This window comes from Meleagris gallopavo, chromosome 6 (genome assembly GCF_905368555.1).
Source record: "Meleagris gallopavo chromosome 6, MGAL_WU_HG_1.1, whole genome shotgun sequence".
Classification (NCBI taxonomy): domain Eukaryota; kingdom Metazoa; phylum Chordata; class Aves; order Galliformes; family Phasianidae; genus Meleagris; species Meleagris gallopavo.
Genome location: NC_139409.1, coordinates 38,537,954 through 38,563,891, shown reverse-complemented (window position 1 = coordinate 38,563,891; position 25,938 = coordinate 38,537,954). Strand labels below are relative to the sequence as shown.

General features: G+C 35.8%; 1 protein-coding gene across 12 annotated transcripts in view; it reads right to left on the bottom strand.

Moving 5' to 3' along the window:
- RBMS3 (RNA binding motif single stranded interacting protein 3) overlaps positions 1-25,938 on the bottom strand; it is a 700,434-nt gene that overhangs the window by 479,752 nt on the left and 194,744 nt on the right. For all 12 annotated transcript variants that reach the window (XR_014883963.1, XM_085226398.1, XM_085226391.1 and 9 more), the window contains one exon: positions 12,761-12,934. Coding sequence is in view for 11 of the 12 variants with exons in the window: in XM_085226398.1 (XP_085082524.1) it covers positions 12,761-12,934 (174 nt within the window). In the remaining variant the exon portion in view is untranslated. The remainder of the gene's footprint in view (positions 1-12,760; positions 12,935-25,938) is intronic.

Below are 25,938 nucleotides of genomic sequence, written 5' to 3'. Positions count from 1 at the left end.
ATGTCTGAGCCATACAAAGCCTTCAGTTACTTCTGCTAATTAGACCATCAGTGACTACAAACAAGAATGTCTTAGATGTTTAAGTGGGACTTCATCATCTCTGATCATCTGAGAACTCAACCAGTGCCATTTCCTACACAGTAAGTGGATTCTTCATTTGTCTTTAAGAAGGAAAAGCAGAACTGAAGTAGCTATGGGAGACTTACTGCATGGTGGTACACACCATCTATTCTTCAGACTGAAAGCTGCAATATGATGTCTAAAATATCAGCATGGAGTCTCACGTACAGCTGCAGATCTGCTGATACTACAAGAACTGTCAGACAACACTGTAAAAAGCACTTTGCTGAAGAAGCCTTCCCTTCTTCACAAAACTCAAGCACTGTGCAAAGGCTTCTGCTTCCAGCTACACAATCTGCACAGGATGACTTAAATTTCTCCACAGTATCCCCTTTGGACCGACAATTCATCGCTTTGAGATCACTAGCATTCTGCTTTTGAATTATATTTAATTCACTTTAATTAAAATTAGAACAAAGTATTTTCATTTTGTGTGCCAGAAATTAGATGTTTTTATTCTTCCAGACTTGCAACTCTTATAATATATACAGTCAATGAAAAAAATTCCTTTATCTGGAATGGCATCTATGTTGTTTCTTCTTATTTTGTTGTTAGGAATAACTTAGAGTGGAAACAAAAATCCTTAAGAATTTTACAGGTAACAATTGAAGTTCATTTTTGCTAACACATTACAATTACTAGTTTGTTTTGTTTGTTTGTTTTCCCCTTGTTCTTTATATTTGACACATTGTTTACTGACAAAAATGTTACTCAAAAAAAAAAAAAAAAAAAAACCTGGCCCTTTTCCTTGTGTGTGGATTTCCTCACAGCAGTGACAAAAGAAAAATCTTTCTTCTTATTTCTCCCTTAAAAAAATCTCTCTCTCTCTCTCTCTCTCTCTATACATATATGTGTGTATGTGTATAAATATATATATATATATATATATATATATATAATCACACAGGATACTCCACCCAGTCAGACACCCACCAGCACAATTCCCACTACTGGTATTAACGAGATTAGCAAACAAAACGAGTTTGTTCACACAGAACGTCTTAGAGTAAAATGCCAAAATTAGGTGTAGTCCTTCAAATAATTCATTTCTTTTCATCCTGTTAACAAGATTTCAATGCTGGTTGCCTTTTAAAAAGCAGTTACTCACAAAGCAAAAGTTCGCCTTCACAAATGCACTTACATGCTTGACTTTCTTTTATTAATGTTATGTGATTTTTTTTCTACTTCAGTAGCATTACAAGGGAAACAAAATGATCGTCATGTGGTACACTTAGTCTTCGCAGAGGAACACAGCTGTTTATTCCCAGATTCTGAGCATTTTTTAGATCTGCACAGCAGTCTGTATTCTCTCTGATGGGAATTACACATCTTACCATAAGCAGATATACTTTCTATATTCGTTTTGCCTACTGTGCCATAGTTGGCCGCAAGAACAACAAAATAAATGCTTTGTCTGCTTTCTATTGCCTTTTTTTAACCTCAATTTTAACTTCTCTGTTGCAATGAGTAAGTACAAAAAGGAGAATCATAAAATTACTCCATTTCACATTTCAGAAAAACCAGAATGCCCAAACATCTGTTTCAGACACCCTCTGCTGGAAAGCATCAAGTTCATCTCTCAGCCCATGAACTAGCTGATCATGCATAGGGAGAAAAAAATTACACTGCGTCAATGTTTAACTGCCTTAAGAGCAAGTTATCTATTCTATATATCTTTGTTTTGTACTTAAGGGGAGGAAAAGATTTGATGATAAAATTATTTTATCTCAACAATGAAGGGAAATGTGTATCTGACTTCTTTGATTGTGAAGCAGAGAAAATTATTCCATTCAAAGTTCTGCGGAAACTTGCCTTTTGGATATAAGCAAACCTGATAAGCTTCTCTCAGAAAGGTACAAGTGATAAATGTATCAGTAAATAAAAATAGGGACTGCAATGAAAAGACTTAGTCACTATGAACCCAACCCATAACCTGACTTGTTTTCTCCACTGGTGATACCCTCAAGACTAAATACCTTTAAATTAAATCTGTTCATTCTGTGCAATTCTCAAGTAGCTCTGCAGTTGTAAGATGGAAACGGTGTTACTTTAAAGAGTTTGTTCTGTAAACAAATTTCTTCCATCATTAGTCTATTAAATATATTCACTCTGAGCTGAAGTCTCTAAGTAGTCAGAGCAGTTTAACTCAGTTAAGGAAGGGTTGAGAAATTCCTCTCTTCAGAACAAAATTCTGTGCTACATTCTTGAAATCCTGGCCCCCATTTTCACCAAAAAAAAAATTAAAAAAATCAAAATAATGATGGAACTACTTCCACTGTTTTAAAATCTACATCCCAATGTAAGATTTCAGAAATCAGAGAACATTCAACAATCCTTTTTTTTTGTGCAGCAGTGGCAAGAGATTTTATCCGTAAGAGATCGAAAAGATAATTCCATCAAACTTCAATTCATAATTAATTCTTTTACTTCTTAACTCCCAAATAAAGTATGAAGATAAACAGTCAGTTTGGGTATCAAGCATTGCTCATTATATGTTCTCCATAATGATGCTAAATGCTAGAGCTTTCACCATTCACAATATGTGTTTGACCCACAAATGTGGGACAGTGAATTACATTCCTTTCTTGGTGACTATTCTGAATTACAATTTCTTTCTTGGGACTCAGAAGTGAATAATTGCACCTGTCCTCCTTAAGCAGACAAAAGACATTAAGTAGCAGCCAAATAGAATGAAAGATTTAAAAAGAAAACCACTTTATAGTTTGGTATGAAAATAACTCAATCCAGCCTTTCATCTAACCGTACATAACCCAACGATTTCTACTTGTGTAGTTCCTGAAGAAAGGGAATCATTCAATCAAAGAAGGACTACCCTGATGAAGCAAAAATTGTGGTTCTAGCTAGAGGTTTAAAAAAGGCTACCTTTAAAATCAATCACCAACAGTACAACAAAAAAGTCAGTGTTTGTCTTTAATTTATGTGGTACAAGTGAACAAAGAAAAAAAAAAATTAAGATGTGGAAAAAATAAAGATATAGGGCTTTTCCAAGTCCACACAAAGATGCAATAACAGGATGTAGAATAGAGTAAAAGTGAATATGCTAGAACAGATCACAACCTACAACTCCTGACAACCTTCACACTGTTTTCAACCACGCTGCACAGAAAGGTCACGTTTTACTCTTAATGATTACAAGGGCCTGGCAGAGACATCAGCAGCAGCTCTGGCTCATCAGAGTCATGCTAGAAAGCAAAGAAAAGAAACCAGGACAGAAGGACAGAGCTTTGTCAGGGCATTAGCCTCTGTTCTGGTTCCAGGAGATCTCTAGCCAAAGGCCTAGTGCTCAAAGAGATGAGAACAAAGTGTGTAAGGTGGCAATATTATAGTAAGTATCCAAAAAGGTCTTTGTGATACTTCCAGGCTCTTTCTACTTTTTATTCTTGCATGGAAGCCAGCCGCGTACTCAGGTAGGCATTTGCATAGAATGAAAGAATTAAACTGAAAATATTCTGCTCATGAATGCTAAAGATAGTTCATCTTGAAATTACAGAGAGGAACATCACCGAAAACTATACTAAAATACTGAGACCCCATCCAAATAAAATAAAACCAAAGAAGTAAAGGGGTGATGCCTTGTGGGACTGCTCTACAGGGAACATGATTCTTTTCCCCAAAAGCACAAACAACAGTGTTGAATATTTTTGATGAGAACCTGACATAGAACAGAAGAGAGATACTGAAACTGACTTCAGTTACTGGAAGTAACTAAATACACATAGCTTTCAGCTGGAACTGACAGTCTTCAGGAATTTCACAGGTCTTAGAACAAAATAAAACACTGTCTAGTTATATACTTGGGCACACACAGAAAAGCAGCCTCGTTTGACAAGGCACCAATCTGGAACTAAAGAAGACCACAGTCATTCTTTTCCAGTGCTTCTGCTTTCTTTCCTATCTTTTAACCTATCTCATTACATTCTTTGGGAGAGGGTTCACCTTTTACGGTATGTTTGTACAACTCTGATGTCAACAGAGTCCTTCTCTGTATAAAGTCAACACGGCACCATGACAAGCAGCAAAAAAAATGAATCCCCATTTCTTGTGGATTTCAGTGCTTCTCCTTCTCAAAAAATCTCTTTCCCCTGTGTCTCCTTTGAGAATACCTTCCATACAATACTTCCAGTTTCCCCAGTAAATTGTAAGCCCTCTCACAGTAACCTTCATCTTGAAACTGGTCAAAAGTACGCAAGTGACTGAAAATGAGGCCCAAGACAGAATCACAGATCACCTCATCTCTCAAGGTGTGTCTTTTGTTTTGCCTTTTTTTTTTTCCTCCTTTAACAAAACATGGCTAATAAAAGCAACAGCAAACATTTCAACATATATCACAAAAATTAAAATTCATAATGAAGCTTAATTCTGGCTGACAGAAGAATTTTAGGATTTTGGTATTTTTTAGGTATCACATATTCTCCACAGCATCCAGCAGCATTTGGGCTTCCAGGAAGACAATGACATTTTAAATTGATTCAAGGCAAAAAATCCCATAAAATTTCATGAAAAGAACATTTCTGCTTTGACAAATGAATTTCTCAGGTACACTTATATTTTTTCCAGCTCCCTTTGTAAATAGAAATCACTGTTGAACATCATTCCATTTGCTTACCATTTGATGTAAGCAAAACCTCTTATATGCTGAATGAAGCAGATGTAAGTGCAAAAGAAAAATTTCCATCCCTTATGTCTACACTTAACAGAATGGTTATCTATTAAATCAATACTCCCCAATTAAAATGAAGAAAGACTCCATCAGCAAAATTATTTGAAGTGGTATTTGTTCAGACTAGTCCAAAAATCTTCACCCTTCGGGTCAGCAATACAACAGGGAAGTCTCCTGAGCACGTTAATTATTTAAAATAAAAGCAACACAGTTGCTGGCCTTTTGAAATAATCAATCTTTCAAACAGTATCAGGTGTCTCCAAAACACATGACAGATTGACAATTGTAGCATCTATTCTTGAGCTCTAATACCAGGATTTTCTCTGGAGCCTGGAGGAGCTCATCACCTTTACTAACAAATCCTAAAGACAACCTGTCTGGCTCACTGAAAATGTAATGGAGAAGCTACAATTAGAACCGTGGACCTCCTATTTGCTAAATTAAAACAGAAAACCAAACCAAACATTTGCAGCACATTTATACATTTACAGAGACAGACACACATATGTATGAATGCAGACACAAATACATGTAGACATTTGTATAGGTAGATATATATAGACATGTAGCTGTAAATTATAGACATTTACTGAGATCTGTATTTACTGCCTCCTACAAGTCTATCTCACAGACTAAATTTAGGGAATTTTCTTCCGTCTTTTTAAAGAAAGAAAAAAGGCAGCATCTGGTTTGTATTTTTCAAGCCTATTCAAAAAATATATATTGTTTTCTGCATATATCTGTTTGTTCAGTATAGAAGAATAAAAACCTGAAATCAGCAAGAAAATTCCTGTAGAGTGTGTTTGTAAACAAAAAATTCCCATCTTCATAGCAGCTGACCTTACTAGCACTGAGAGAAGGTGTGAAACTTCAGCATTGCATGCTTCAGTAATGTTATGAATACATATTTTTATGTATTTTTGGTTTTATTGAAGAATTCAGATTTTCCACAAATAAATCTTTCTTATTGAAAATAAGTACATATGTTACATAGAAAGGATCTTTTTTTTTTTTTTTTTTTTTTTCCCCAATTTTTCAGCATTTCTAGTTTGGAAAAAAAAATTATCTACAGCTGTCTGAGTAAAAATTACTTTTCTCTCTTAATATACAAGTTATATCTACTAAAAATGCCAATATTTATGAATCCTTGACATTCTTTAATTAATCTATTGAGAAAGAATAACAAGATATGTAATGATAGCACGTGATTTGTAAATGAGTAGTGGATACAGGAAAAGAGCAATTTCAAAATAATGTTCTTGCACAGGAAACCAAAATTCCAAAACTGAGCAGCTCCAAACTTAAATTTCCCCAGACTTTCTGAAAAGAACTTCTTGCAAGTCTTTTGAACCACTTTACATTATCAGCGCTTCCTGTTCTGAGAGGCCCTACCACTTCTGACCTGGTTAACAAAATTCAAACCAAAATTGCCATCAAAGAGAACCCTCCAGGGAGATGGGCCTCACTTGGTCAGCCCATGGCCAGTGGTCTTTCTAGGCCCCACATTTGTCCTCCAAGCTTGGCAGGCCTCACCCACAGGACTGTACTTTTGTAGGAGCCAAGTAGAGACATAAGCAGCATTTAACACAATTATCATAGCATCATATATATATTTAAATAAAGCTACTCTTTATGGTAAAATACAGTAAATTACCTTGGCTAAAATCCTCGAACTCCTGAGACTTTTCACTACAACCCTTCATAGAAGTTGAATTTTGAAGGTTAATACACAAAACAAATACATTGTATACCTCAAAGACAGGATGTGAAACACATTTGTAGATTTTGTTATTTTTTTTTAAAAGGCCTGGCCAAGTTTTAATGGGCTGTCACACATGAATGATTATGAAAGCACTACAATGAATTGAGCTGATAAGCTGATCTGATCGGAATTAACTGCATGTGATTGCTGCTTTGAAAAACTGGCCTAAAGAGGCAGCATTGAAAGCAATCTCACAAGTCACTGGTACCACTTGCCACAGCTATAAGTAAGCACAGATGGTGCAAAAAGTTAATTAAGAGACATATTTGTTTGGGGGTCTGAAATTTCCACCCCCTCTTCCCGAAAGAAGCTGAGCCACACTGAAAATGTGTTTTATGTTTGTAGCCTAATAAGTTAATGTTTTTGAGGCTCTGTTCCTGTAGATGGAGGTAATAGATAAACAGAATAAATATTTTATGTCAGCAGTTAGCATATGGATTTGCACTTGCTCACCAAGCTACTCATTGCACCTGATAGCTAGAACATCTTGTCAATTAAAATATTCCTCACATCTTTTCCTCCTACCCGGTACAGCTTTTCATTTCTATCACAGTTGACTCTCTACAAGAGATGTTCCCCTTCTCATTCTCACTTGAATGACTGCTTCTTTCATTTTCTCCCTTACTTCTTCACAAGTAACATACTAGAACATATGAGTAATTCCATTAAGCAGCTTCTGGTGATAAACCACTTATCTCTTCTGGTTGGAAGCTCTTTCTCCCCTTCTTCAGCCCACATTCCATCTTCCCCTAGATTAACTGATGTCCTTCTAGAGCTGGAGTGCGACAGCACTCCATAAGGTGATCACCATCCTTAGGGTATCAAAATACATCCCTTACACTCAGTGCATTGCAATAGTGTGTCCAAAATGAGTCATGTTACATATGTTTTGCTCAGTGGTCCTTCAATAGCGCACATTCCTCTGGACCAGTTCCTTCATTCTTCTCCGCTTTTATTTTGATATAATTTTGGCTATTATACTGACAATAGATTGTAGCTTCAAAAAAAAAAAAAAAAAAAATACTGGCTAAAGAATGGTAGAGATTGATTTCACATGAAAGACCCTGGACGTTAAGAAAGGATTAAGGCTAAAGACAGAGAAAACCAAGAATTCAGAATTTAAATTGAGAGGTTCTTAGAGAGACGTTTCCAACTTATATCGACTGTGCTATTTATTTCCTTTCTCATCATAGCTGATTATAAGGATGTGCATGTGTAAAAGGAACTTTCTTCATCTCTAATCAGACTTGCTCTATGCCAGAAATTCACAATCCACTGTTCGTGACATTACAAAATGAATCAGGCAGGAGATTCAAGCCAGATCAGAATGTGACTGCTTCTGTTTAAACAGATATCTTGGAAATTAGTGAAGGGTAGCTGTCAGTATTATACTTCATAAGCATTTAACTCTATGTACCATCTCACTCTCCAAAAAGAGGCACAACAAAATTATTCACTGGAAAGATCTTGATATTAAAAAATAAATAAATAAATAAAATGAAGCATTGATCTGTTCGACTTATATTTTTAGAGCAATAAAGGCCTATTTTCAATAGAACGCTTACACTATATGTATTGAACACTCTGATCTTCAATATGGTCACATAATTTATGGTCCACCAAAAGTATTTGGTACATATCAGTTTATTACTTCTGACAGTCTCGTTTCTGTGCTATAAAACTGGTTTTGAAAATAATATTATACCTCTTTACAAGAAAGTGATCCCTTACTAGGCTTAAACTTCATATAACAGGATCATGTTAGAAGACTAGAGATCAACAACCAAAACCAGCCCTACATTTAGAATCTTCCTGTATAATTCTGCAGGAATTTTAGCCAAGCATTCTATTGTCAAAGGTTGTGAATATGAATGTGTAAAGGTAACCATAGCTCCTTCTAGTGGGTCTTCAGATTCATAAGGCTGAGAACTTGCTATCCTAACTAGGCCCAGAAAAGTGAGTGAAGGAAGGCCAGCAGCATTTAAGAGAGCTCTGAACCACTTTTTTTTTTTTTTTTTTTTTTTTTTAAATAATTCTGCTTTACACATTCCCAGTAACAGTATAATTTCAGAAGCAATCACGCATTTAAAGAAGTTAGCAGAAAGATGTCTGGGGATAGAGTATTGGAACAGGGACAGCAGTACTGCTAAGCAAACTGATTGTCTGATCCACATATGACATCTCAGATGTAACAGCTTGTAAACATTATCTGTAGAGCTCCAAATAATAACTTTACAGATTTAACCAATCATGCTTTGAAGGCTGTCACTGATCTAGTGGAGCATGACCAAATCCCGTTAGAGTGCAGAATAGATTCTAGTGGAAAGTCTTACATGCTGAGTTGCATATCTATATAAAGAATGCAAAAGCTCCACACATGCAAAAGAGATGTGCGCAAATGAAGAAATTAATACATGCATTAGTACTAATTCATTGTCTCATGGGTCTACAAAAAATGTTTCAAACCCTGCAGGGTAACTCAGTCTGCAATGGTACTAGGTGCTTCATCAGTGAATATTGTGCTGACAAATTCCTTCATAACTCTGACTTCTCCATTAGCGTGGCAGATAGCTGTCCCTGCTGCATGAATATTCAAGACAAAAGAGACTCCCTTCCAGTTTCAACTGAAATAGTATAAAGCAGACCAGGTCTTGCTGATGTATCTGTTTTGTTTGCTGACTTTACACATGTATTTCTTTAAAATAACAGCAGTTTATCTAAGCAGTCATTTTTTTAGAGTTAATTTGCTGAACTGAAATTCTATTGTCCTCGTAAAATGTGGAGAAAGGGAAATTAATTGAGTCTTTGAGGCTAGAAAAAACATGGATGTAAACATGGTCAAAGGACTGTAGCTATCTTCCCCAGCTGAGATAATAAGAAATATTTTGACTTTTTTTTTTTTTAATATCCTTTTTATCTTCCTCGTCTGATGAAAGTTCAGTACAAAAGCATGTTAGATAGCTATGTGTCTCCTCCTATTCTAAGCACTACATGCTGTATTTTTCTGGCTGCAAGCCTATGCATGTGAATGCCAGACGAATTTCTAGTTCCCAGTATAGAAAAAAGTAGTTATATAATTTGTAAGGGCTATCTATCATATTATTATTCGTATTAGTATACAGATCCTACAGGATATCCTGCCTCTTAGTATAGCTAGAAGTTAGCATCTTCTTGTTTGCTCAAAAATTGCAGTGCACTATTGACTGTGATGATTTGCAGACCTTTTTTTTTTTTTCTTAGATAATTCCAAGAGCTGAAAACATACATGTTTAAACAAACTTCATATTCTTGTCTTTTCTGGGGTAGAAAGACTGCTTTTAATCAACAATTGCTGTGCTATGGAAGAGAGATGCAAGCTGTAATGTCTAATTGCAAAAAACTAACGAAGCTTTTGGCTCAGAAATACCTTATGACTCAGGCTGATCCTAAAAAGATGTCTTAACACTGCCCTTTGTATCATATTTTTTCTTTCATCTAGGAAAAAAATGAATTCAAGGATTTTTTCTGAGTTACGTTTGTCCCAATTAACATGAATCTCTTCTTGTCTCCTACAGCTTGTTTCCAAACAGTAGTGAAAAGCAAAGCTTTTCTCTTGGCTTTCTCTCCCGGGACTATCTTTAAGTACTTCAAAGCCACACCCAACTCCTCGACATTTGTCTGCCTTGAACTTGCAAAGCGCTCATAAGCCCGTTAGCCTCCAAAGCATCAAGAAGCTACAAGGATCTTCAGACATACTCCATGTGGGAGGTTTTGCAGAAACAGCTTCATATGGCAGTAAAACCTGCATCTTGTTCTCGTGAACTTGTGTCAGATGAGGGCAAATAAAATCCTCTGAAGTACAGTAGATATCCAGTGGAGCGTGTTACACTGGGGAGACTTGCGAATAAAGGAGCTCCTCCATATCCAGCTTTTATTGCTGTCGTTTGCCACAGAAGTGTTGATTTGAGCCCAGATTAAATATATCCTAGTTGGAAACAAGAATCCGACTAATTCTAACTTTAGCATATACATTACTATAGATATTCAAACAAACATTAGAGTAATGCTTTCTTTTGGAAACTTGACCTCCACTTGATGCTGGAGGAGGAAGGAGCTGAGTTTGCTGGTGTGCCTTACTATGGCCCCACTTCTGGCCTCAACAATGTGAGAAGAGAGAAGCAAGGAAGGTATGGAAAAAGGACTGCAGTGGAGGCACTGCAGTGGCAACTAACCTGCTACAGCATCTTACTGCCAGTCCAGTTCCCTACTGAGTTGCACCCCTTGGATGAGCAAGAGCCAAGAAACGTGCTAAGTCTTTAACCTGTTGAACCCATGAGCAGGATTAATTGAAAATTTCAGTTATTTGCCTTGTACTCTTCTACTTGCTTTTATTATACAGATTTATGTAACTCTGGGTATTCTGAAATCTCTAATTACCAGTGATCATATAAATTGACTTTCAGATTGAAATACCACTTCCAATGATTACACATTAAGGTGCTCAATAAAACAAATATTGCACAAGTGATTCCGGTTACCACCAATTCTAGTCCAAACAATGAAAACAGGAACTGTGGAATTATCCTGGAAGAGAATCCAGTGTTCTGACATTACAATTTGTAAGGATACAAAGATGTCTCCATTTTTAAACCCTATTACAAGAAGTATAGCATTCTTCTTGTAAACTCTTTTGTTGAGTACATGGGTGTCCAACCTTTCAGCTTGCCTGGGCTGCACTGAATAACGAGGAATTGTCTGGGGGTGATGTTTTGATTATTGCTGAATGAGGGGTGTGTGCCCAGAGCTAGGCTGCTTGTTGGGTTGAACATGCCTTGTTTAGCAGAGTCAAAGTATGACTCACATTGAGAGTTGGGTTTATTTTAAATGATCAAAGTTAGCGAGCAGGTAATGACTTGAATACACATAGTTCATTATGTTAAATTAACATGATGTTAAATACAGGGACTTTTCTGGGACATTATTCTAAACCAGGAAAATATCTGTGCTCTTTTGATGCCATATACGGTCTTTTCCTTCACATTAGTTTTTATCTCTCTCGATGACACTGTAATGGAATTAAACAAACAGCAGAGTCCATAGGGATGTTTAATTCACTGAGATCTTACCAGCTCAGAGAAGAGATAAGACTTTACAAATGTATTCCTCTCCTTTATTTGAATTACCATGTCAATACATCAGAAAATTCCTAACCCAAACTTCTGGCCAAGTGTGTTGTTTCGTAAGGTAGCAGAGCTAAATCAAATCACACGGACCCTGCAACAAGATTGCATTACACATTTTTCCATCTAGAGTAAAAGCTGTTGTTTCCCCTTTTTCCTACAAATTTGCTAGAGGATGACAAAGCTTCATTGCATAAACACAACAGGATGTTAAGATAGCGTATCCTTTAGGAAGCTCTAACAATAACCAAAACTAAGTTCAAATCCAAGTATTAAAAGAACAAGAAGAGGGGAGAGTAAAAAGGGAAGATTTCTTACACTAGTGAGGTCTTCCCCAGTTAAGTCAAGGCTTTCAAAATCAGGAAGAACCAAAGAGCTCTACTACAGCAGTTTGCTACACAAATATGACAAAAACCACCACCAGCTTTCAGCTGTAGCTCTTTCACGGTTGTCAAATTAAAAAACACAACAACAGTGAGACCCCTTCTTCATTCTTTTTGGCCACCAGTTCATGCAAATTACAGAGAACCAATCGTTTTTGCCTAGCAACAAGCTTGCACATTCACTGCTGATTGTGTTAGTGATAAAGTAGCAAATGCTAACAAATCTAGTGATAGGAAGAGTTGCCCTCCTTCACTGACTCATCCATACAATTTAAAATCTTTGAAACAAAGAATAATTCATTAATCTAACAGACTTGCTAGAAACAAAAAAGAAGCCATTAATAATACCTTCTTGCAGTGCACATCTCTGACATTGAAACCATGGCATACCACAATACTTTTATGCACAGAGAGGACTCACTAAATGTGCAAAACTATATGTATTATTATTGAGCCATTGAACTTTCCTATCTGTTTATGCCTTAGACTCATTCTAATATTTTCCAGAGTTATGGTTAGTACATAAGAGCTGTCCTGACTACCAGAGGACAGGAGTGCCAGCAGAGCATGCTGAATCATCAACCCCTGAGTACCTCTACCTCCCAGAGTGTCATACAGCTCATTCAGGTAGTTGCAAAAGTAGTTCATTACTTACAGTAGGATGTCCAGCGCAGTAAGTGTAGCTAGCATGGGACTGGTAGTGCAAGCTTGCTCTCGGGAAGGTGTATGTATTCCAAGCAGGTTGGCTGCTATTCCACTGGTTGCTAAAGCCAGGGCTCATGGTCACTCTTGATTTACTGTTTTGGTACGTTCTCACTGTGGAGCTGGACTATCAAAAAAGAAAGAAATGCAATGTAAAAATAACTTTTAGGGTAGAATACAAACAATGCAACTACACATCATTATTCTGCATAAACATTCTGTTACATAGTCTGGAGCAGACTTCTATTATTTCTGTAAGGAACTAGAAAAAGCAAAAATTCAACTTCTTCAAAGATATCGGTGAAACACTCATCAGTGAAGGCTATTTCGTAGTAAATGACAACTTGGGGACAATGTTTAGACGTCATTCAAGACATCAGGAATCTATCTGGTAGATAGGAAAGATCAAACCTTTACAAAACTACTCCTAATTGCACATACATAATAATCTAAACTTCACAACACTTTTGAATTAATTTGAAGGAAAAAAAAAAAAACCACCAAATTTTAATTCCTTTTTTTTTTTTGTTAAGTTAACTCAGTAACTTCATTGAAAATGTCCCAGACTGCAAACATCACCACCTACATTCTTTCTGCTTTCTCTCGTTTTGCTTTATTTTAGCTGAGTTTTTCAGCTTCTGCTCCTCCTTTTGTGAAAACCAAAACCAAAACAACAAAAAGCCAACAACAAACAAACAAAACCCGATAAATACTTGTACTGATAGGACAGTTAATTAGTGCAGGAAAAAATAATCAGTTATCAAATAAAAATAGAAGATGCATTCAATGTGAATGCAGCTTAGCAGATAATTATGTTGCTTTTGAAAGACTTAAAGATGCATTTTTTCTCAATATTCCCATTCCACCTGTGTGTTTCAGGTGTTTTTAGCATTTTTTTTTCTTGGCAAAGGTGTTCTCAACGTCCCATGCAAAGTTACACCATCAACTGTAATTATTATAACCCCAAAACTGTTATTTTTAAGCTTGCCTTCATCTCAGTAATATTACAGTGAAAGCTTTATAAGTATGAACACAAATAATACTTCTCAGAAATCCTTACAAATGTTCCTGTTATTAAATTGATGCAATCAATTTCAATAACTATATTCAAGAATGAGGCTCTATTTATTTTTATCCTCCTTTCAAAGATAGCTTTTCTATGAGACATACATAGCACGAACCATATATCGATACGGGGCACTATTGAACACGATGTTTTACACAGCCCAAGTCTATCCTTAGCCCTGAGTGATAACAAGATAAAAGAAGAACAGAGTCTGATGCAGAAACAGAGAAAGCAGCTTTGTAAATCAGCATGACTTTCAGTTTCATTTCAGTGCTTCAGCTCAGTTTCTCTGAGATAGGATTACTGAAATGGAAGGAAAAAGGGAGAGAGAAAACTTAACAAAAGGATTTAATAACATTTGACGTATAATATATTTTATATAATGCTTGTATATTTCATTTATACATATAAACGTATAATCTTTCAAGTTTTTATACTATGCTTAGATGAGCTGGTTGTAGAAACTAAGACAGAGATACCACACTGGCATTTGCTGAACATGCCAAATTCGTTTCATTTAATTTTCAAAAGCTTACGTAGACAAAGTCTGCCTCAGATATCAACTGCTGTATAAACTTGAAGTTCAAGAAAAGGCCAAATGACTTCCTGCATGTGTTTATTTCCTGTACTGCCGATTAGGAAGCCTAAAAAGAGCAGTTTCCGCTCAGTTCTCAATATCTGGACAGATTCGCCTCCCGCCCCCACCCCTAAAGTGAAGAATTCCTGCGGTGTGATTTCTAAAGATTTAACTTAGGACTAGATGAACACAAAGCGTATGAATGAACACTAAAACCCACACTAAACTCTCATTAGTCACTGTGTGTGACAAGTGGGTACTTTGTTCTTACAAAAGGCTTCTTGCAAAAAAATCTGCCCCTATAGTTAAAGGGGCTTATTTGAAATAAATCTTTTTGTATGAATTTAAATCATGATATATCAAAGGAAAGGGTCGATGGCTGCATCTAGAGAAAAAAAAAGTGAAGGGTTTTAATGTTTTTTTTTTTTTTTTCTTTTCTTTTCTTTCTTCCCCTTTTACCCTCTTTCCCCAAGGAGCAGAAACTGTATTTTCTTTCCTTTGACGTTCTACTTATCTTTCAGATCACTCCTCAAAGACAAATCTCTCTTTCTGGGTCCTGGCGACTTGCTTCTACATCAGAGATGAGGGCTAGGTTTTGTTTTGGACAGATCAAGCAGAGTTTTAGTCATAATGTTCTACTACACGTACATTTCTCCCCTTTATAAACATCAGGTATTCAAGTGTGGCTGCTTATTAACTCCTGTTGAGGAGTCTACCCTGGGATGAATACTGTATCTTGACAATAGCTCTGTTCCTTCCTATTATTTCTCATATGTCTGTGTTGTGTGGACAAGTGGAAATACCTCTGGCTGATGAGATGTGAAGGCGCATGCTAGCTGTGGTGATTGTTATTCACCTGATAATTTCCACCTGTGCTCACGTGTTTCACCAAATACATTCCTGTCTCTACCCCCACGCAGGAGGCACAGATCAACCTCTCATGCTACATATGGGCACAGAAACAAACCCTGCTGCTCTTTTGTGCTCTTCCATCCTCTCACACCATACAGTGAATGTCTGAGGAGCTGTGTGCCACCAAGCCAGGAGGAGCCATGCCAGATGATGTTCCTTTCTCCCTTGAAGGAACATGGCCTGTGGAGAGAACCTGTGCTGGGACAGCGTGAGCAACCCCAAGCAAAACTAGGTCTGGGAAACAGGGGTGGAGATGAAGTACTGCTTGAATTTCTTTTTGTTCCTCCACTACTTGGAGGCAATGGACTAAATTAATTTTCGCCGAGTCCTTTTTATACAATAGTAATTGGTGTGAGTGATCTCCCTGACTTTATCTCAGTGCAGGAGCTCTTCCACCTTATTTTCTCCCCCTGCCTTTTTGAGGAGTTTAGTGAAAGAGCAGGTTGGTGAGTATCTAGCAGCTAGCAAACATCAATTTGCCACAAACTGGCCAGTTTTGGGGCAAACAAGGTTTGATTCAGCATTGGAGAATGCGCTCCCCCCCCAGCTCCACCAATTACTGCAAAAAAAAAAAAAAAAAAAAGTTACCACCTCTCCCCACAGTTTTGTCTTATTTACATCCTTTAGGTCATCAGGGTACAGCACTTGGAACCACCTGATCAGCTTTTCTATGAAAATTTCTGCAGAAAACTATCAGAGTGTAACTAAACGGAACTTTGTCATCCTTGACTTACCAGAAACAACAAATATTACAAAATGAGAGATTTCTTTTCCATGATCAAGTCAGGCAGGTACCTTTAAACTCTTAAAGTCTGATTCAATCTAAAATTGAGATCAGTACAATTTAAATATCGAAGCCTATTTTAAAATAGGAACCTTTTTATCTGTGCCTTTGTTTCTCTGGCTTATAGGTATAGGCAATCTTTTCTAAAAAACTTCCAGATAACTTTTTTTTTCCCTTCACGTTTACAAAAGTTGACTATTTTTAGACATAAGCATGAGGAAAGTGCAAAGTATTATTAGAATTAGTACTATTTCTTGCTTAACTGTTTCCAGCTCTTAGTTCTTTTAATGGCTGATGTGTGAAGTCTAAGAGTGGAAAACTAGAACATAGTATTTATGGAGAATTTTTATCTTTAAAGCACCATATAAACGCTAAGTAGTGGCAAAAATTTTGATTGGTGTAACGTTTCCAGCTTTTTCAGCAGTAGACCTTAGAACTCTCTGCAACTCCCACCTATTTGCATGTGAGTAATGTATACCACTGACCAGGACTAAGAAACATAAATAGTTCTGATGAAAACTTAGAAGTCTTCATACACATGATCTCTTTTTCAATGTAGTAACATTCTGCAGAAAACTAACATCTATATGTCCTAAATCTGAAGTTCTATGTCACTTCAAATGCAAGACTGACTGCATCTATCAAACATCCTTATGAGAAATATTCCAAAATTATTCTGCCTTAGCTTACCGCTCTGCTTGCATTGTCTTATATGTATATAAAGATATATATATATAAAGATATATATATATATAAAGATATATATGTTTACAAGTAGAACAAAAGGGGCATAAAACAAAATTCAGCCTCCTCCTACAACATCTTTTAAAAGCAACTTCCCTGAGCCATGACGTCATTTTCTTAGCCCACATAATTTAAGCTGCCTCCAGCCCCTTGGATTTTGATTACAAAACGGTTCTTTCTTCAGCTTTGTCCTTTTCTTGGTGGCTTTTTTCGGTTGTTGTTGTTTGTATGTTGTTTTTGTGTGTGTGTGTGAAAGGAACTGTGTTTGAAACAGCATCCATGTACTTCCCCTTGTCCCTCCAATATGCTATTTTGGATGTTAAAGTGATTACAAGAGCTGAGTAAGGCTAAGCAGAGAAATAGATGTGCTGAAGATGCTGTTTGCTAGAATCCTATGTGCTTGTATTTGGATGAGACCATGATGCAAAGCACAACCCTGAGCTCTTGAAAGTTTGAATGCTTTATAAAATAGTACTATTTCCATAGAAATCAAAATTTTCCTATAACCAGGAAGAGTCAAAAATGAAAATATCTGCCCTAAAACATTACTGCATAAGCAAAATGATGCATTTGTTTTCTTGCTCAGAGAAAATATGAAAATGGCAAACCAAATCTGAAAATAGTTCATCACAAAATCTGAGAGATCTTCAAGACTGTAGTGATTGTGAAACTGAAGAGAGAAAATATTTTCGGTTTGTTTTTGTTGTTGTTTTCTTTTTTTTTTTTTGATTGTTATGAAAACTAAACAGTGCAGATATTGAAGAAAATAATATGTATTTTCTCAATATGAGGAAAGGGTAGTTTTGTGAGGCTAACTTTCCAAACAATGTTTCACTTCACTATTTCTTGCTAATCTTCCACAGTCTAAAACCAGATTTCTTCTGTCCCAGTAAGAACTGAGACATTAATAATCAGCTACTGCAAATTTTGAGTTTATCAAGATTGTCTCATAACCTTTGTGAAAAAGCTTCAGAGACATGACCAAATTTTAAGAGAAACATTGTTTTTCCAGACATGGGACTGGAACTCAACACATTGGGGAAAAAAAAAAAAACAGGACAAAATGAGAGAAATGGCATTCCATTGAAACCACAGAGAAATGGTGAAGTCATATTTCAGCATACATGTAAAGCTACAGCTCATCCAGTGGGTTCAAGAGCAACAAGTGCAAGCCCACAGCAGGCCAAAACACAGAGGGTCCAGTCTATCTGTATTCTCCCTTCTCTTGGTCCCTATGAACAGCAGGCTCCCCCTAGACAAGACTAAGGAGTCCTAGGCTGGCCAAATACAAAAGCACAACTGAATTCTCTAGAGATAGTGCCCAAAAGAAATACAAAGCTGAGAAGATTTTTAGGATACATCTCAAATTATCTGAATAACTCCTGAGAAATACATTCTAGGAAAAGTAAAACAAAACAAAGAAAAAAAAAAAAAAAAAAAAAAAAAAAAAAAAAAAAAAAGGCAGTCATTGTTATGTTTCCCCAGAGTTCTGCCTTGAAAACAAAATATATATGGTTTTCACACTTTTCTGGTTAGAGTTGCTGTCACTTCCAGTGACTCAATATTGTAATTCATATTGTTCTTTTAACCATTACTTGAATCCTGAGAGTACTTTTTCCAGCGCAAATTATGAAACACTGATCCTGTAGTTACAGAGAGTGAGCAGAGGAGCTGAAAATATACAAAGGTATCACAGTTCCAGGAAGTGGACATGAAGAGCCCGGTTTCGATTGCCATAGCATCCCCACCAGTGCCAAGAGGCACTTATTAATAACTTATTAAAAGTTATGTTTTGCTTATTTGATCTGAATTAGGTTATTTGTAACGAGTAAACTAGGAGCAAAAGCTGCATTGTTAGGCAGAATTCATATGGAATGCCTTGACTCCAAGACCCTGTTCTTTTCTTTGAAAGGAATAAGGATATGGAAAATAACAAGGTTTCCCCTCTTCAGATTATTATTTAATCAATCTATTGTGAGAAATTTAAGTCATACCAACCTTAGAGGGACACCGAATACGACCCTTTAATGGTAGGTTGTTAAGTAATTATTTTCTGAATATAAAATGTAATGGCAACCCTTAAATTTACTCCAACCTTTTTTTCAACTCCAAGGTGGCAATTTAAAACAGTGAAGCATTATGTTAATCCAAGAAGAGTGTGGCCTAAATATTCCTAGCAAATTCTGGCAAGAGCAAGTGCTTATGACGATGCAGTCACAGTTGACTCGCATGTGCTGCACAGGTCTGATTTCTAAAGAACTCATGCGCATGAATCAGTCACTCAATATAATATATCCCTTCAATTGTGCACACATGTATGGAGTGCCTAGAAAAGAGTATGCTCTTCCACCAGAAGATGGAGAGCACACAAGTGACAGAGGCAAATGTCTCAAAGGGACAAAGAGTTCATGCCAGACAAAGCCTGATGCTGAACACCAATCTTAAAAGAAAGTCTTTATTACATACAAAGCCCACCATCTTAGGTCTCTGATCTTAGCAGGCCTCTGCAGTAGTATTTTTACAAGATCTGAGAACTCTTCTGTCATATATGGTAACTGCCATAAGTAGAAGTTCTTCCTGAAAACTGCACAGCAGTGCTCAGGATTTGTGGCACTCCCTGAGTAAAAGATAGGACACAAAATGGATGTTGCAAATATTTAAGCAGCATATTGAAAAATATTTTAACATGTGACACTCTCTAAGATCACATTCCCAGACACAGAGGGCTCTCATACCCCTTTCGCTGTAAGTCAATGAACCATTTTTACCTACATTTTTTTTTTTTTTTAAACATGGAATATACTGCACACTGAAGCAAAAGTTTAAGATCTTTACCAATTAATGACTGATTTTAGCACTTCTGCTAAATTGGGACTTTTTACAGACAGCTATCATCTTTTGTTAAATTCATTAGTTTTTTGATACTTCAGAGGGAAAAATAATTATTTCATTGTCACTTGAATTCCCTTTCCTTTTATTGTACCCAGAGGTATGTTTCTCTCTGTTCTGCAGTATCTTAATGTTTTTTTCTGATATATCGGTTTACTATATGTATATTGGAGTTATTCCCTGAACAATAAATCAACCACTGTCTTGGATACAAAATTATTTTCCTCGCACTAGATCTAAGATGTGCAATGTTTTTTAGACAATCCCAAGAGTAACACCTGGCTGACAATTCAAACAAGTCTACAATATTAACTGACCAAAGCCATCCAGACATGCTTACCAGGGAAGAAGGATGCTTAAGAACAACCAAAAAAATGTCCGTGGCACAAAAGCACTTCTATAATCCTACCAAATGAGAAGTCATCGGATTTCTTTCCTCAGTTAGAACAGACACAGCATTGATTCCAACATCACATGCATACTACAGCTCTTCTAATCCACAAAATGCTTACTTTACTGAACACACCACAATTGTGAAATGCATTTGGCCACTGGGAAGAATTCTATAAATCCTGCAAAGCTACCTGATGTACCACTCTACCGCTAACTCATGTGGATGGACCTGCATGTTTTTGCAAACCTCACTGAGGGATTAGGACATTTATCAAAGCTGTGATTTCTTCCATGCAATGTTTTATCTATTGTATACTAGGAGTTTTGCAGGTGCATGATTTATCTGTCCTGTCTTTAGCTACAATACCCTGCAAACAATTTTTATTTTGTGCTGGGGAAACAAACACTCCTCCCATAAATTGTTTTGCTGCTGACTGGGGAAAAGTCTCCTGCTCTCTTGACAATAAAACTACTTGTTTTCTCTGACCATGGAATAATAATCCCAATCTGAAGTTCAACAATTAAGTAATATGGGGAAAAATATTGTTTTTTCTCAGTATAATGTCTGAACTCTCATTTATTGTTAAGCATTGAGATATTTGATTACTTGAGGGACAATACACACAATACAGCCATTGAAGTTTCAAGTGAAAGAACAAAAAAGAAGGAAGTGTCAAAAAATTGAACAGATAAAGCTCTTATTTAGAACAGAAAAAGAAAAAAAATATATATGATTTTTGTTACCCAGATGATTCAGTTTGGCTGAATTTCTTCTATGAAGATTTTAAGTGAGGAAGCACACTTGATATCCAGGAAAACCAGAAAGGAAGAGCATTCTTTTACTCAGTGAACTTTTAGTCAAGTCTACAGGCCTTTCACTCAAGTTAAATATTCACAAAACCATATATATTGTATATGACACATTTGAATGTAAAAAGGCTAATATCCACTAGCTTTTCTAGTACTCAGCAAATCTCTTAGAAAAGTAATAGCCTAACCATTCCATGCCTTCAGATATGAAAAATAAAAGAAAAAGCAGAATGAACTATAAACAGAAGAATAAAATAAGAAAAAAGAAGTATCCAAGATCAGCTCTCAAGGTACTCAAAACCAATTTCAGCTACCCCAGATATCTATCAAGTAACAAATACAGAACAGATGAACATGCATTCAGATCTACAAAGTTACCTAGAAAAGTCACTTTCTTTTCCCTCAAGCTTTAGTCAAAAATACCACTAATTAATTATCAGGTATAAGACAATCAGAACTGGGAAGTTGAGTATAAGCTATTTGAATTCAGTGTACCAAAGTCTGGTTTTTCAGGATATGACAATACAAAGGTACAGATTTCATGAAGAAGTCAGTAAATGCCAAAAAAAATGACATTAAAATTCCCAGTATGAAAGACAACTTAAGAGACAATGTTTTAAGGCAAATTAGCTGATGGGATTTTGATTTGTTTTGCTTTTATTCCTCTAGAAAAGAAAAGCAACAAAAGAGTACTACAATCTAAATAATCCTGTAGATTATTAACAAGTTAAACACTGTTCTCTCCTGCATATGTCTACTGTGTACGGTGTTATCACATGACCAGATCATAAAAGAAAACTTCTCTCTAGATAAACTCAATCAAATGTTTCTAAATATATAAAAACATTTACTTACATGTAGGCATGTAAATGCAAATAAGTATCCTGCCTCTCATAGTACCTTCCCTTCACAAGTTAAAAAACTCCAATCTTATCAGTAAAGATCACAAGTCCTATTAGCTGACTGGCATTCTGGCCATGTTACAGCTATTTTAGATTAGTGTGCTATGCTTATGAATTAGCAATCCAACCAAGTCACCACTTACAAAATCAAAATTACTTACATTTTAGTAACTGCCATGCAGTAAGGAAATCACGCAGACCTGAAAAAATTGTCAGCTTTCAAGAGATTGCAATGCTGATAAGAAATCATCCCAACAGATTACACATTGAGGAGCTCAAGGTGGAAGGCAGAGACCTTTTGAATCCTGGTGGATCAACAGAGAGAAACCATGGAACCTCAAGAGAGGAAATCCAGCTGTGCTCCACGGAGCCTGGCATGCAGAGATGCACATAGACAATCTTTGCTTAGGAGATCCTGTCAGCTAGGGGAATAAGTCAGCACAGAAAAGCCTATGGGATTTTTCTGCTCCAGGGCTCAGTACTATGAAGAAGATTCAGCTCCTTCCCATTGAAGTTTATCATAAATATGACAGGAAAGAGGAGAAAAAAAATAATGATGGAAAGCTCTGTTTTTTTGTTTCCCCCTGCTGTAACCAGAGCACTTTTCCCTTTCCCCAGAAGTTTGTCTGGGCTCTTAGGGGTTTGTCATCTCAATTTTAAAATGGAAGTACTGCAGTCATGTCCAAGTTGCAAGAAGCAGATGAGAGACAAGGAGCAGAGACAGATGACAAGAGAGGAGATGACCAGAAGCCACAGCAAGAGGCTCCAAGAATAAACAGATGCTACCTTGTCTCATCTGTGTTTTCTGTTTTGTGTTTCTGAGCCTACTTCTCACAAGACAAGACGTGAAATGAATGCAGATGGAGATTTATGTCACATTTTTCCCAATTGGTTTTAAAACTCTGCTTTGTGAATACAATCCTTTCCAGAGCTGAGGACTGCATTTCCAAAGCCTGAGGATGGATATAATTTCCTACCATTCTATAAAGACACTGGTCTGAAAATGCTAGAGGATTAAAAGCAAATTAAACTAATACAGTTACCATAGAAATTTCTTCTAAAAGTTATATTTAAAATTTCCTATTTCTAAGTCAGTAGAAAGTACTTTGCAAGCCTGTGCTCAGAATACAGATTTCAGGAAAATTTTCCATATAGCATATTCAGTTGTAGATTGTATTTCTTCACTTATACAGGTATTGTTACCTTATGACAAAAACAGTAATATAAACAAGATTTGTACAGAGGCTTACCACATCAGTTTACACTATTATCTACCAACAGAGTTCTGATTCATTGGTGGGAATATCTATGAAGACTGCTAAAAGATATTTTTAGAGATACATTATTTGTTCAGATTAAAACATTTTTAAAGCTCCAAGAATCACCTACACTTTGCTTCATTATTATTCAAGTGCAACTTGTAGTATGTAGTGAAACATTCTATAGATACCAAGACAGAAAATTAATGGGTATAGCTCTAAAAGGAGAGAATAGTGCATATTATGCCTGAGGGGGGAAAAAAAAAAAAAAAAAAAAAAAAAAAGTACTTTCACCTAAAGAGGAAAACAAAAAGTTACCATTAACTCTGAAATAGGCTTCCTGAGCAACCCAAACTTTCCAAAGCTCTTTCCCAGACTCTGAAATGGAAGTATTACTGTTTCCTCTTTTGTAAACTTCAGGAAAGGGAATGATACTTACTCTCCACTTCTAAGTCTTATATCATCATTATTCTACCAAAACTCAAAGGAAAACTTAAATGGATCACTACAACTTAATGCCAAAAATAGTGTATTGACTAGAGCAGCTTTCAAAAACTGCAGGCACATCCATGGTGTGTTGTATTGGGCTTGCACCAGCTCCACTGCCCACAGATGAGTGCTTAAGAAACAGAGAATCTGTGGAAACCCAAGAGGAAAAAAGAGGGATAATAAGACAGACGCAACTGCAAAATCCTAACCATCTCCAGAGGAATTCTTTGTACTTGCCAAACTATGGAAAAGAGAAAAAAAAAAAAAAAAAAAAATTAATACTCCCCAGTCATGTTAAGACGCCGGACCTCCAGAAATATCTGAGAAGTCAGAAACTATTGATAGGTCAATGGACAGTGATAAGAATTGAAAGCCAAATATAATACTAAATTTGGAAACAAAATAAATGAAACTCTTAAGTTAATTCAGTTTCAAACTACTACTGAAAGAAATTTGGATGATGGGAAAAAATTAACCTCCAAACTGCAAACACTTGCAGTAACTTCCTTATGAGCGTTTCTTTTTTTTCAGTCATATAATAGAATGTATATAATATATAGAAAGTATATAATACAGAATATAATAAAAGAATGAAAGCTATTATAAATTGGAAGAAACACAGCAAAAGATACTAAGGGTCTTACGGTAATTCATGTAAATACATGTAAGGGTAATTAAATAAAACAAAGAGAAGATACTAATGACATTTAAATCCATTGGTAGAGTACTTTAAGGAAGCTAATAAAACCATGAGCAAGGTGGATTTAACAAAACGAAAGCACATGCAAAAACTGAAGATGGGGAAAATACGGGGAAGACAGACATTGATTAATAATAATAGAACATCATCTCATTTGTCTATGTACATTAACATGGGAGGTCAGGTGGGAAATGCTGTGAAGCTGTTCTTTAATTTATAAAGATAAAAATGAGAAGTTGTTACATCTTTTTGTTTATCTTTTGCACTTTACGTTTTAGAAGAAATATCTAGAAACACTAATTTAAGAGGGAAACTTCATTAATTTTTTTTTCAACTGGTTGTTGATAAGATTTTTATTTTATGTAACATAGATGAGGAAGCTCACAGAAAATAAAGGTACTCTATAGCTTAAATATGGAACTTTATCTCATATTCTATGGACTGAATATGTTCCCAGCTCTCTAATTTTTTAAATATCTGTTTTAGACTCTCACTACACTCAAATTGTTTGCAGATGTTGCACAATTGAATATTTTAAGATAAACCACTCAAATATTTGATGGCATTGTCAACCTGTTAACCAAATGTAAGTTATAAATTACACACTGAATAGATGCTAAGACCACCAAGATCCGAGGTTACCAATTGTTACATCTCCCTTAGGAAATACATATTTCCTAACTAGACTTATATAACAAGAATGATAAACATAGACCAAAATAATAAGAGATGTATATTCTTTTTTGCTATTGCCAGATTTGAGACAAAAAATAGCTTAATTTGTAACAAATTCTCAAGATAAGTTACTTATTAATGCAAAACAATGGGCTTATACAGAACTATTTTTATTTTTGAAAACTTAATTTTGAAAAGCAGAACATTTCATTCTAAATGTAAATTGATAGATAGCTTATCCTCAAATTTAAGATGAAATATAAAGGAATTTAGTTGCTATATACATAGTAGAATTCAGTTATGGCAACACAAATTACACGTGATCATTTCAGTTCATGGATGAAGTCTAGATGAACAAAGAACAGCAAACCCCTCAATGAAGCAGCAAAAATGCTATTTATCTGTTCCTTTAACATCAGAATTATACAGTTTGACAAGACTCTGATAAACATTCATCTAAAAATATAGATGACTTTAAGAAACACCTTTTAAGTGATAGATGTTTATTCAAGATGCTAAGGTGCCTTTCCATCAAGATCCTCATGCATATATGTAACTGTAAGCACATGTGAAAGTCTATTCAGGCCAGTGGATTCATTGTATTACTAGAATTATTCACAGATTTTCATTTATAAAGCTTAAATATCTAACAGAATTGAACCTGTGCTGAAGACAAATATTATATTTCATTGCAAGAAAAAAATACATGGAGACTTAGATACGAAATGGAAGATTTTGTTGTTTGATGCAGGCTATAAAAGAAGACTGGGAAGATTAATACTCTCTGGAAAGCATATTCCTCTCATTATCTACAGGATATCTTGCACCTTGTTCTGAAGCATTTAGCAATGGCTCATGGAACAAGAGATGTTTAATGGTCTGATATGGCCTTGCTGCATCAATCACTGTGATACAGCAGTCAAAACCAGAG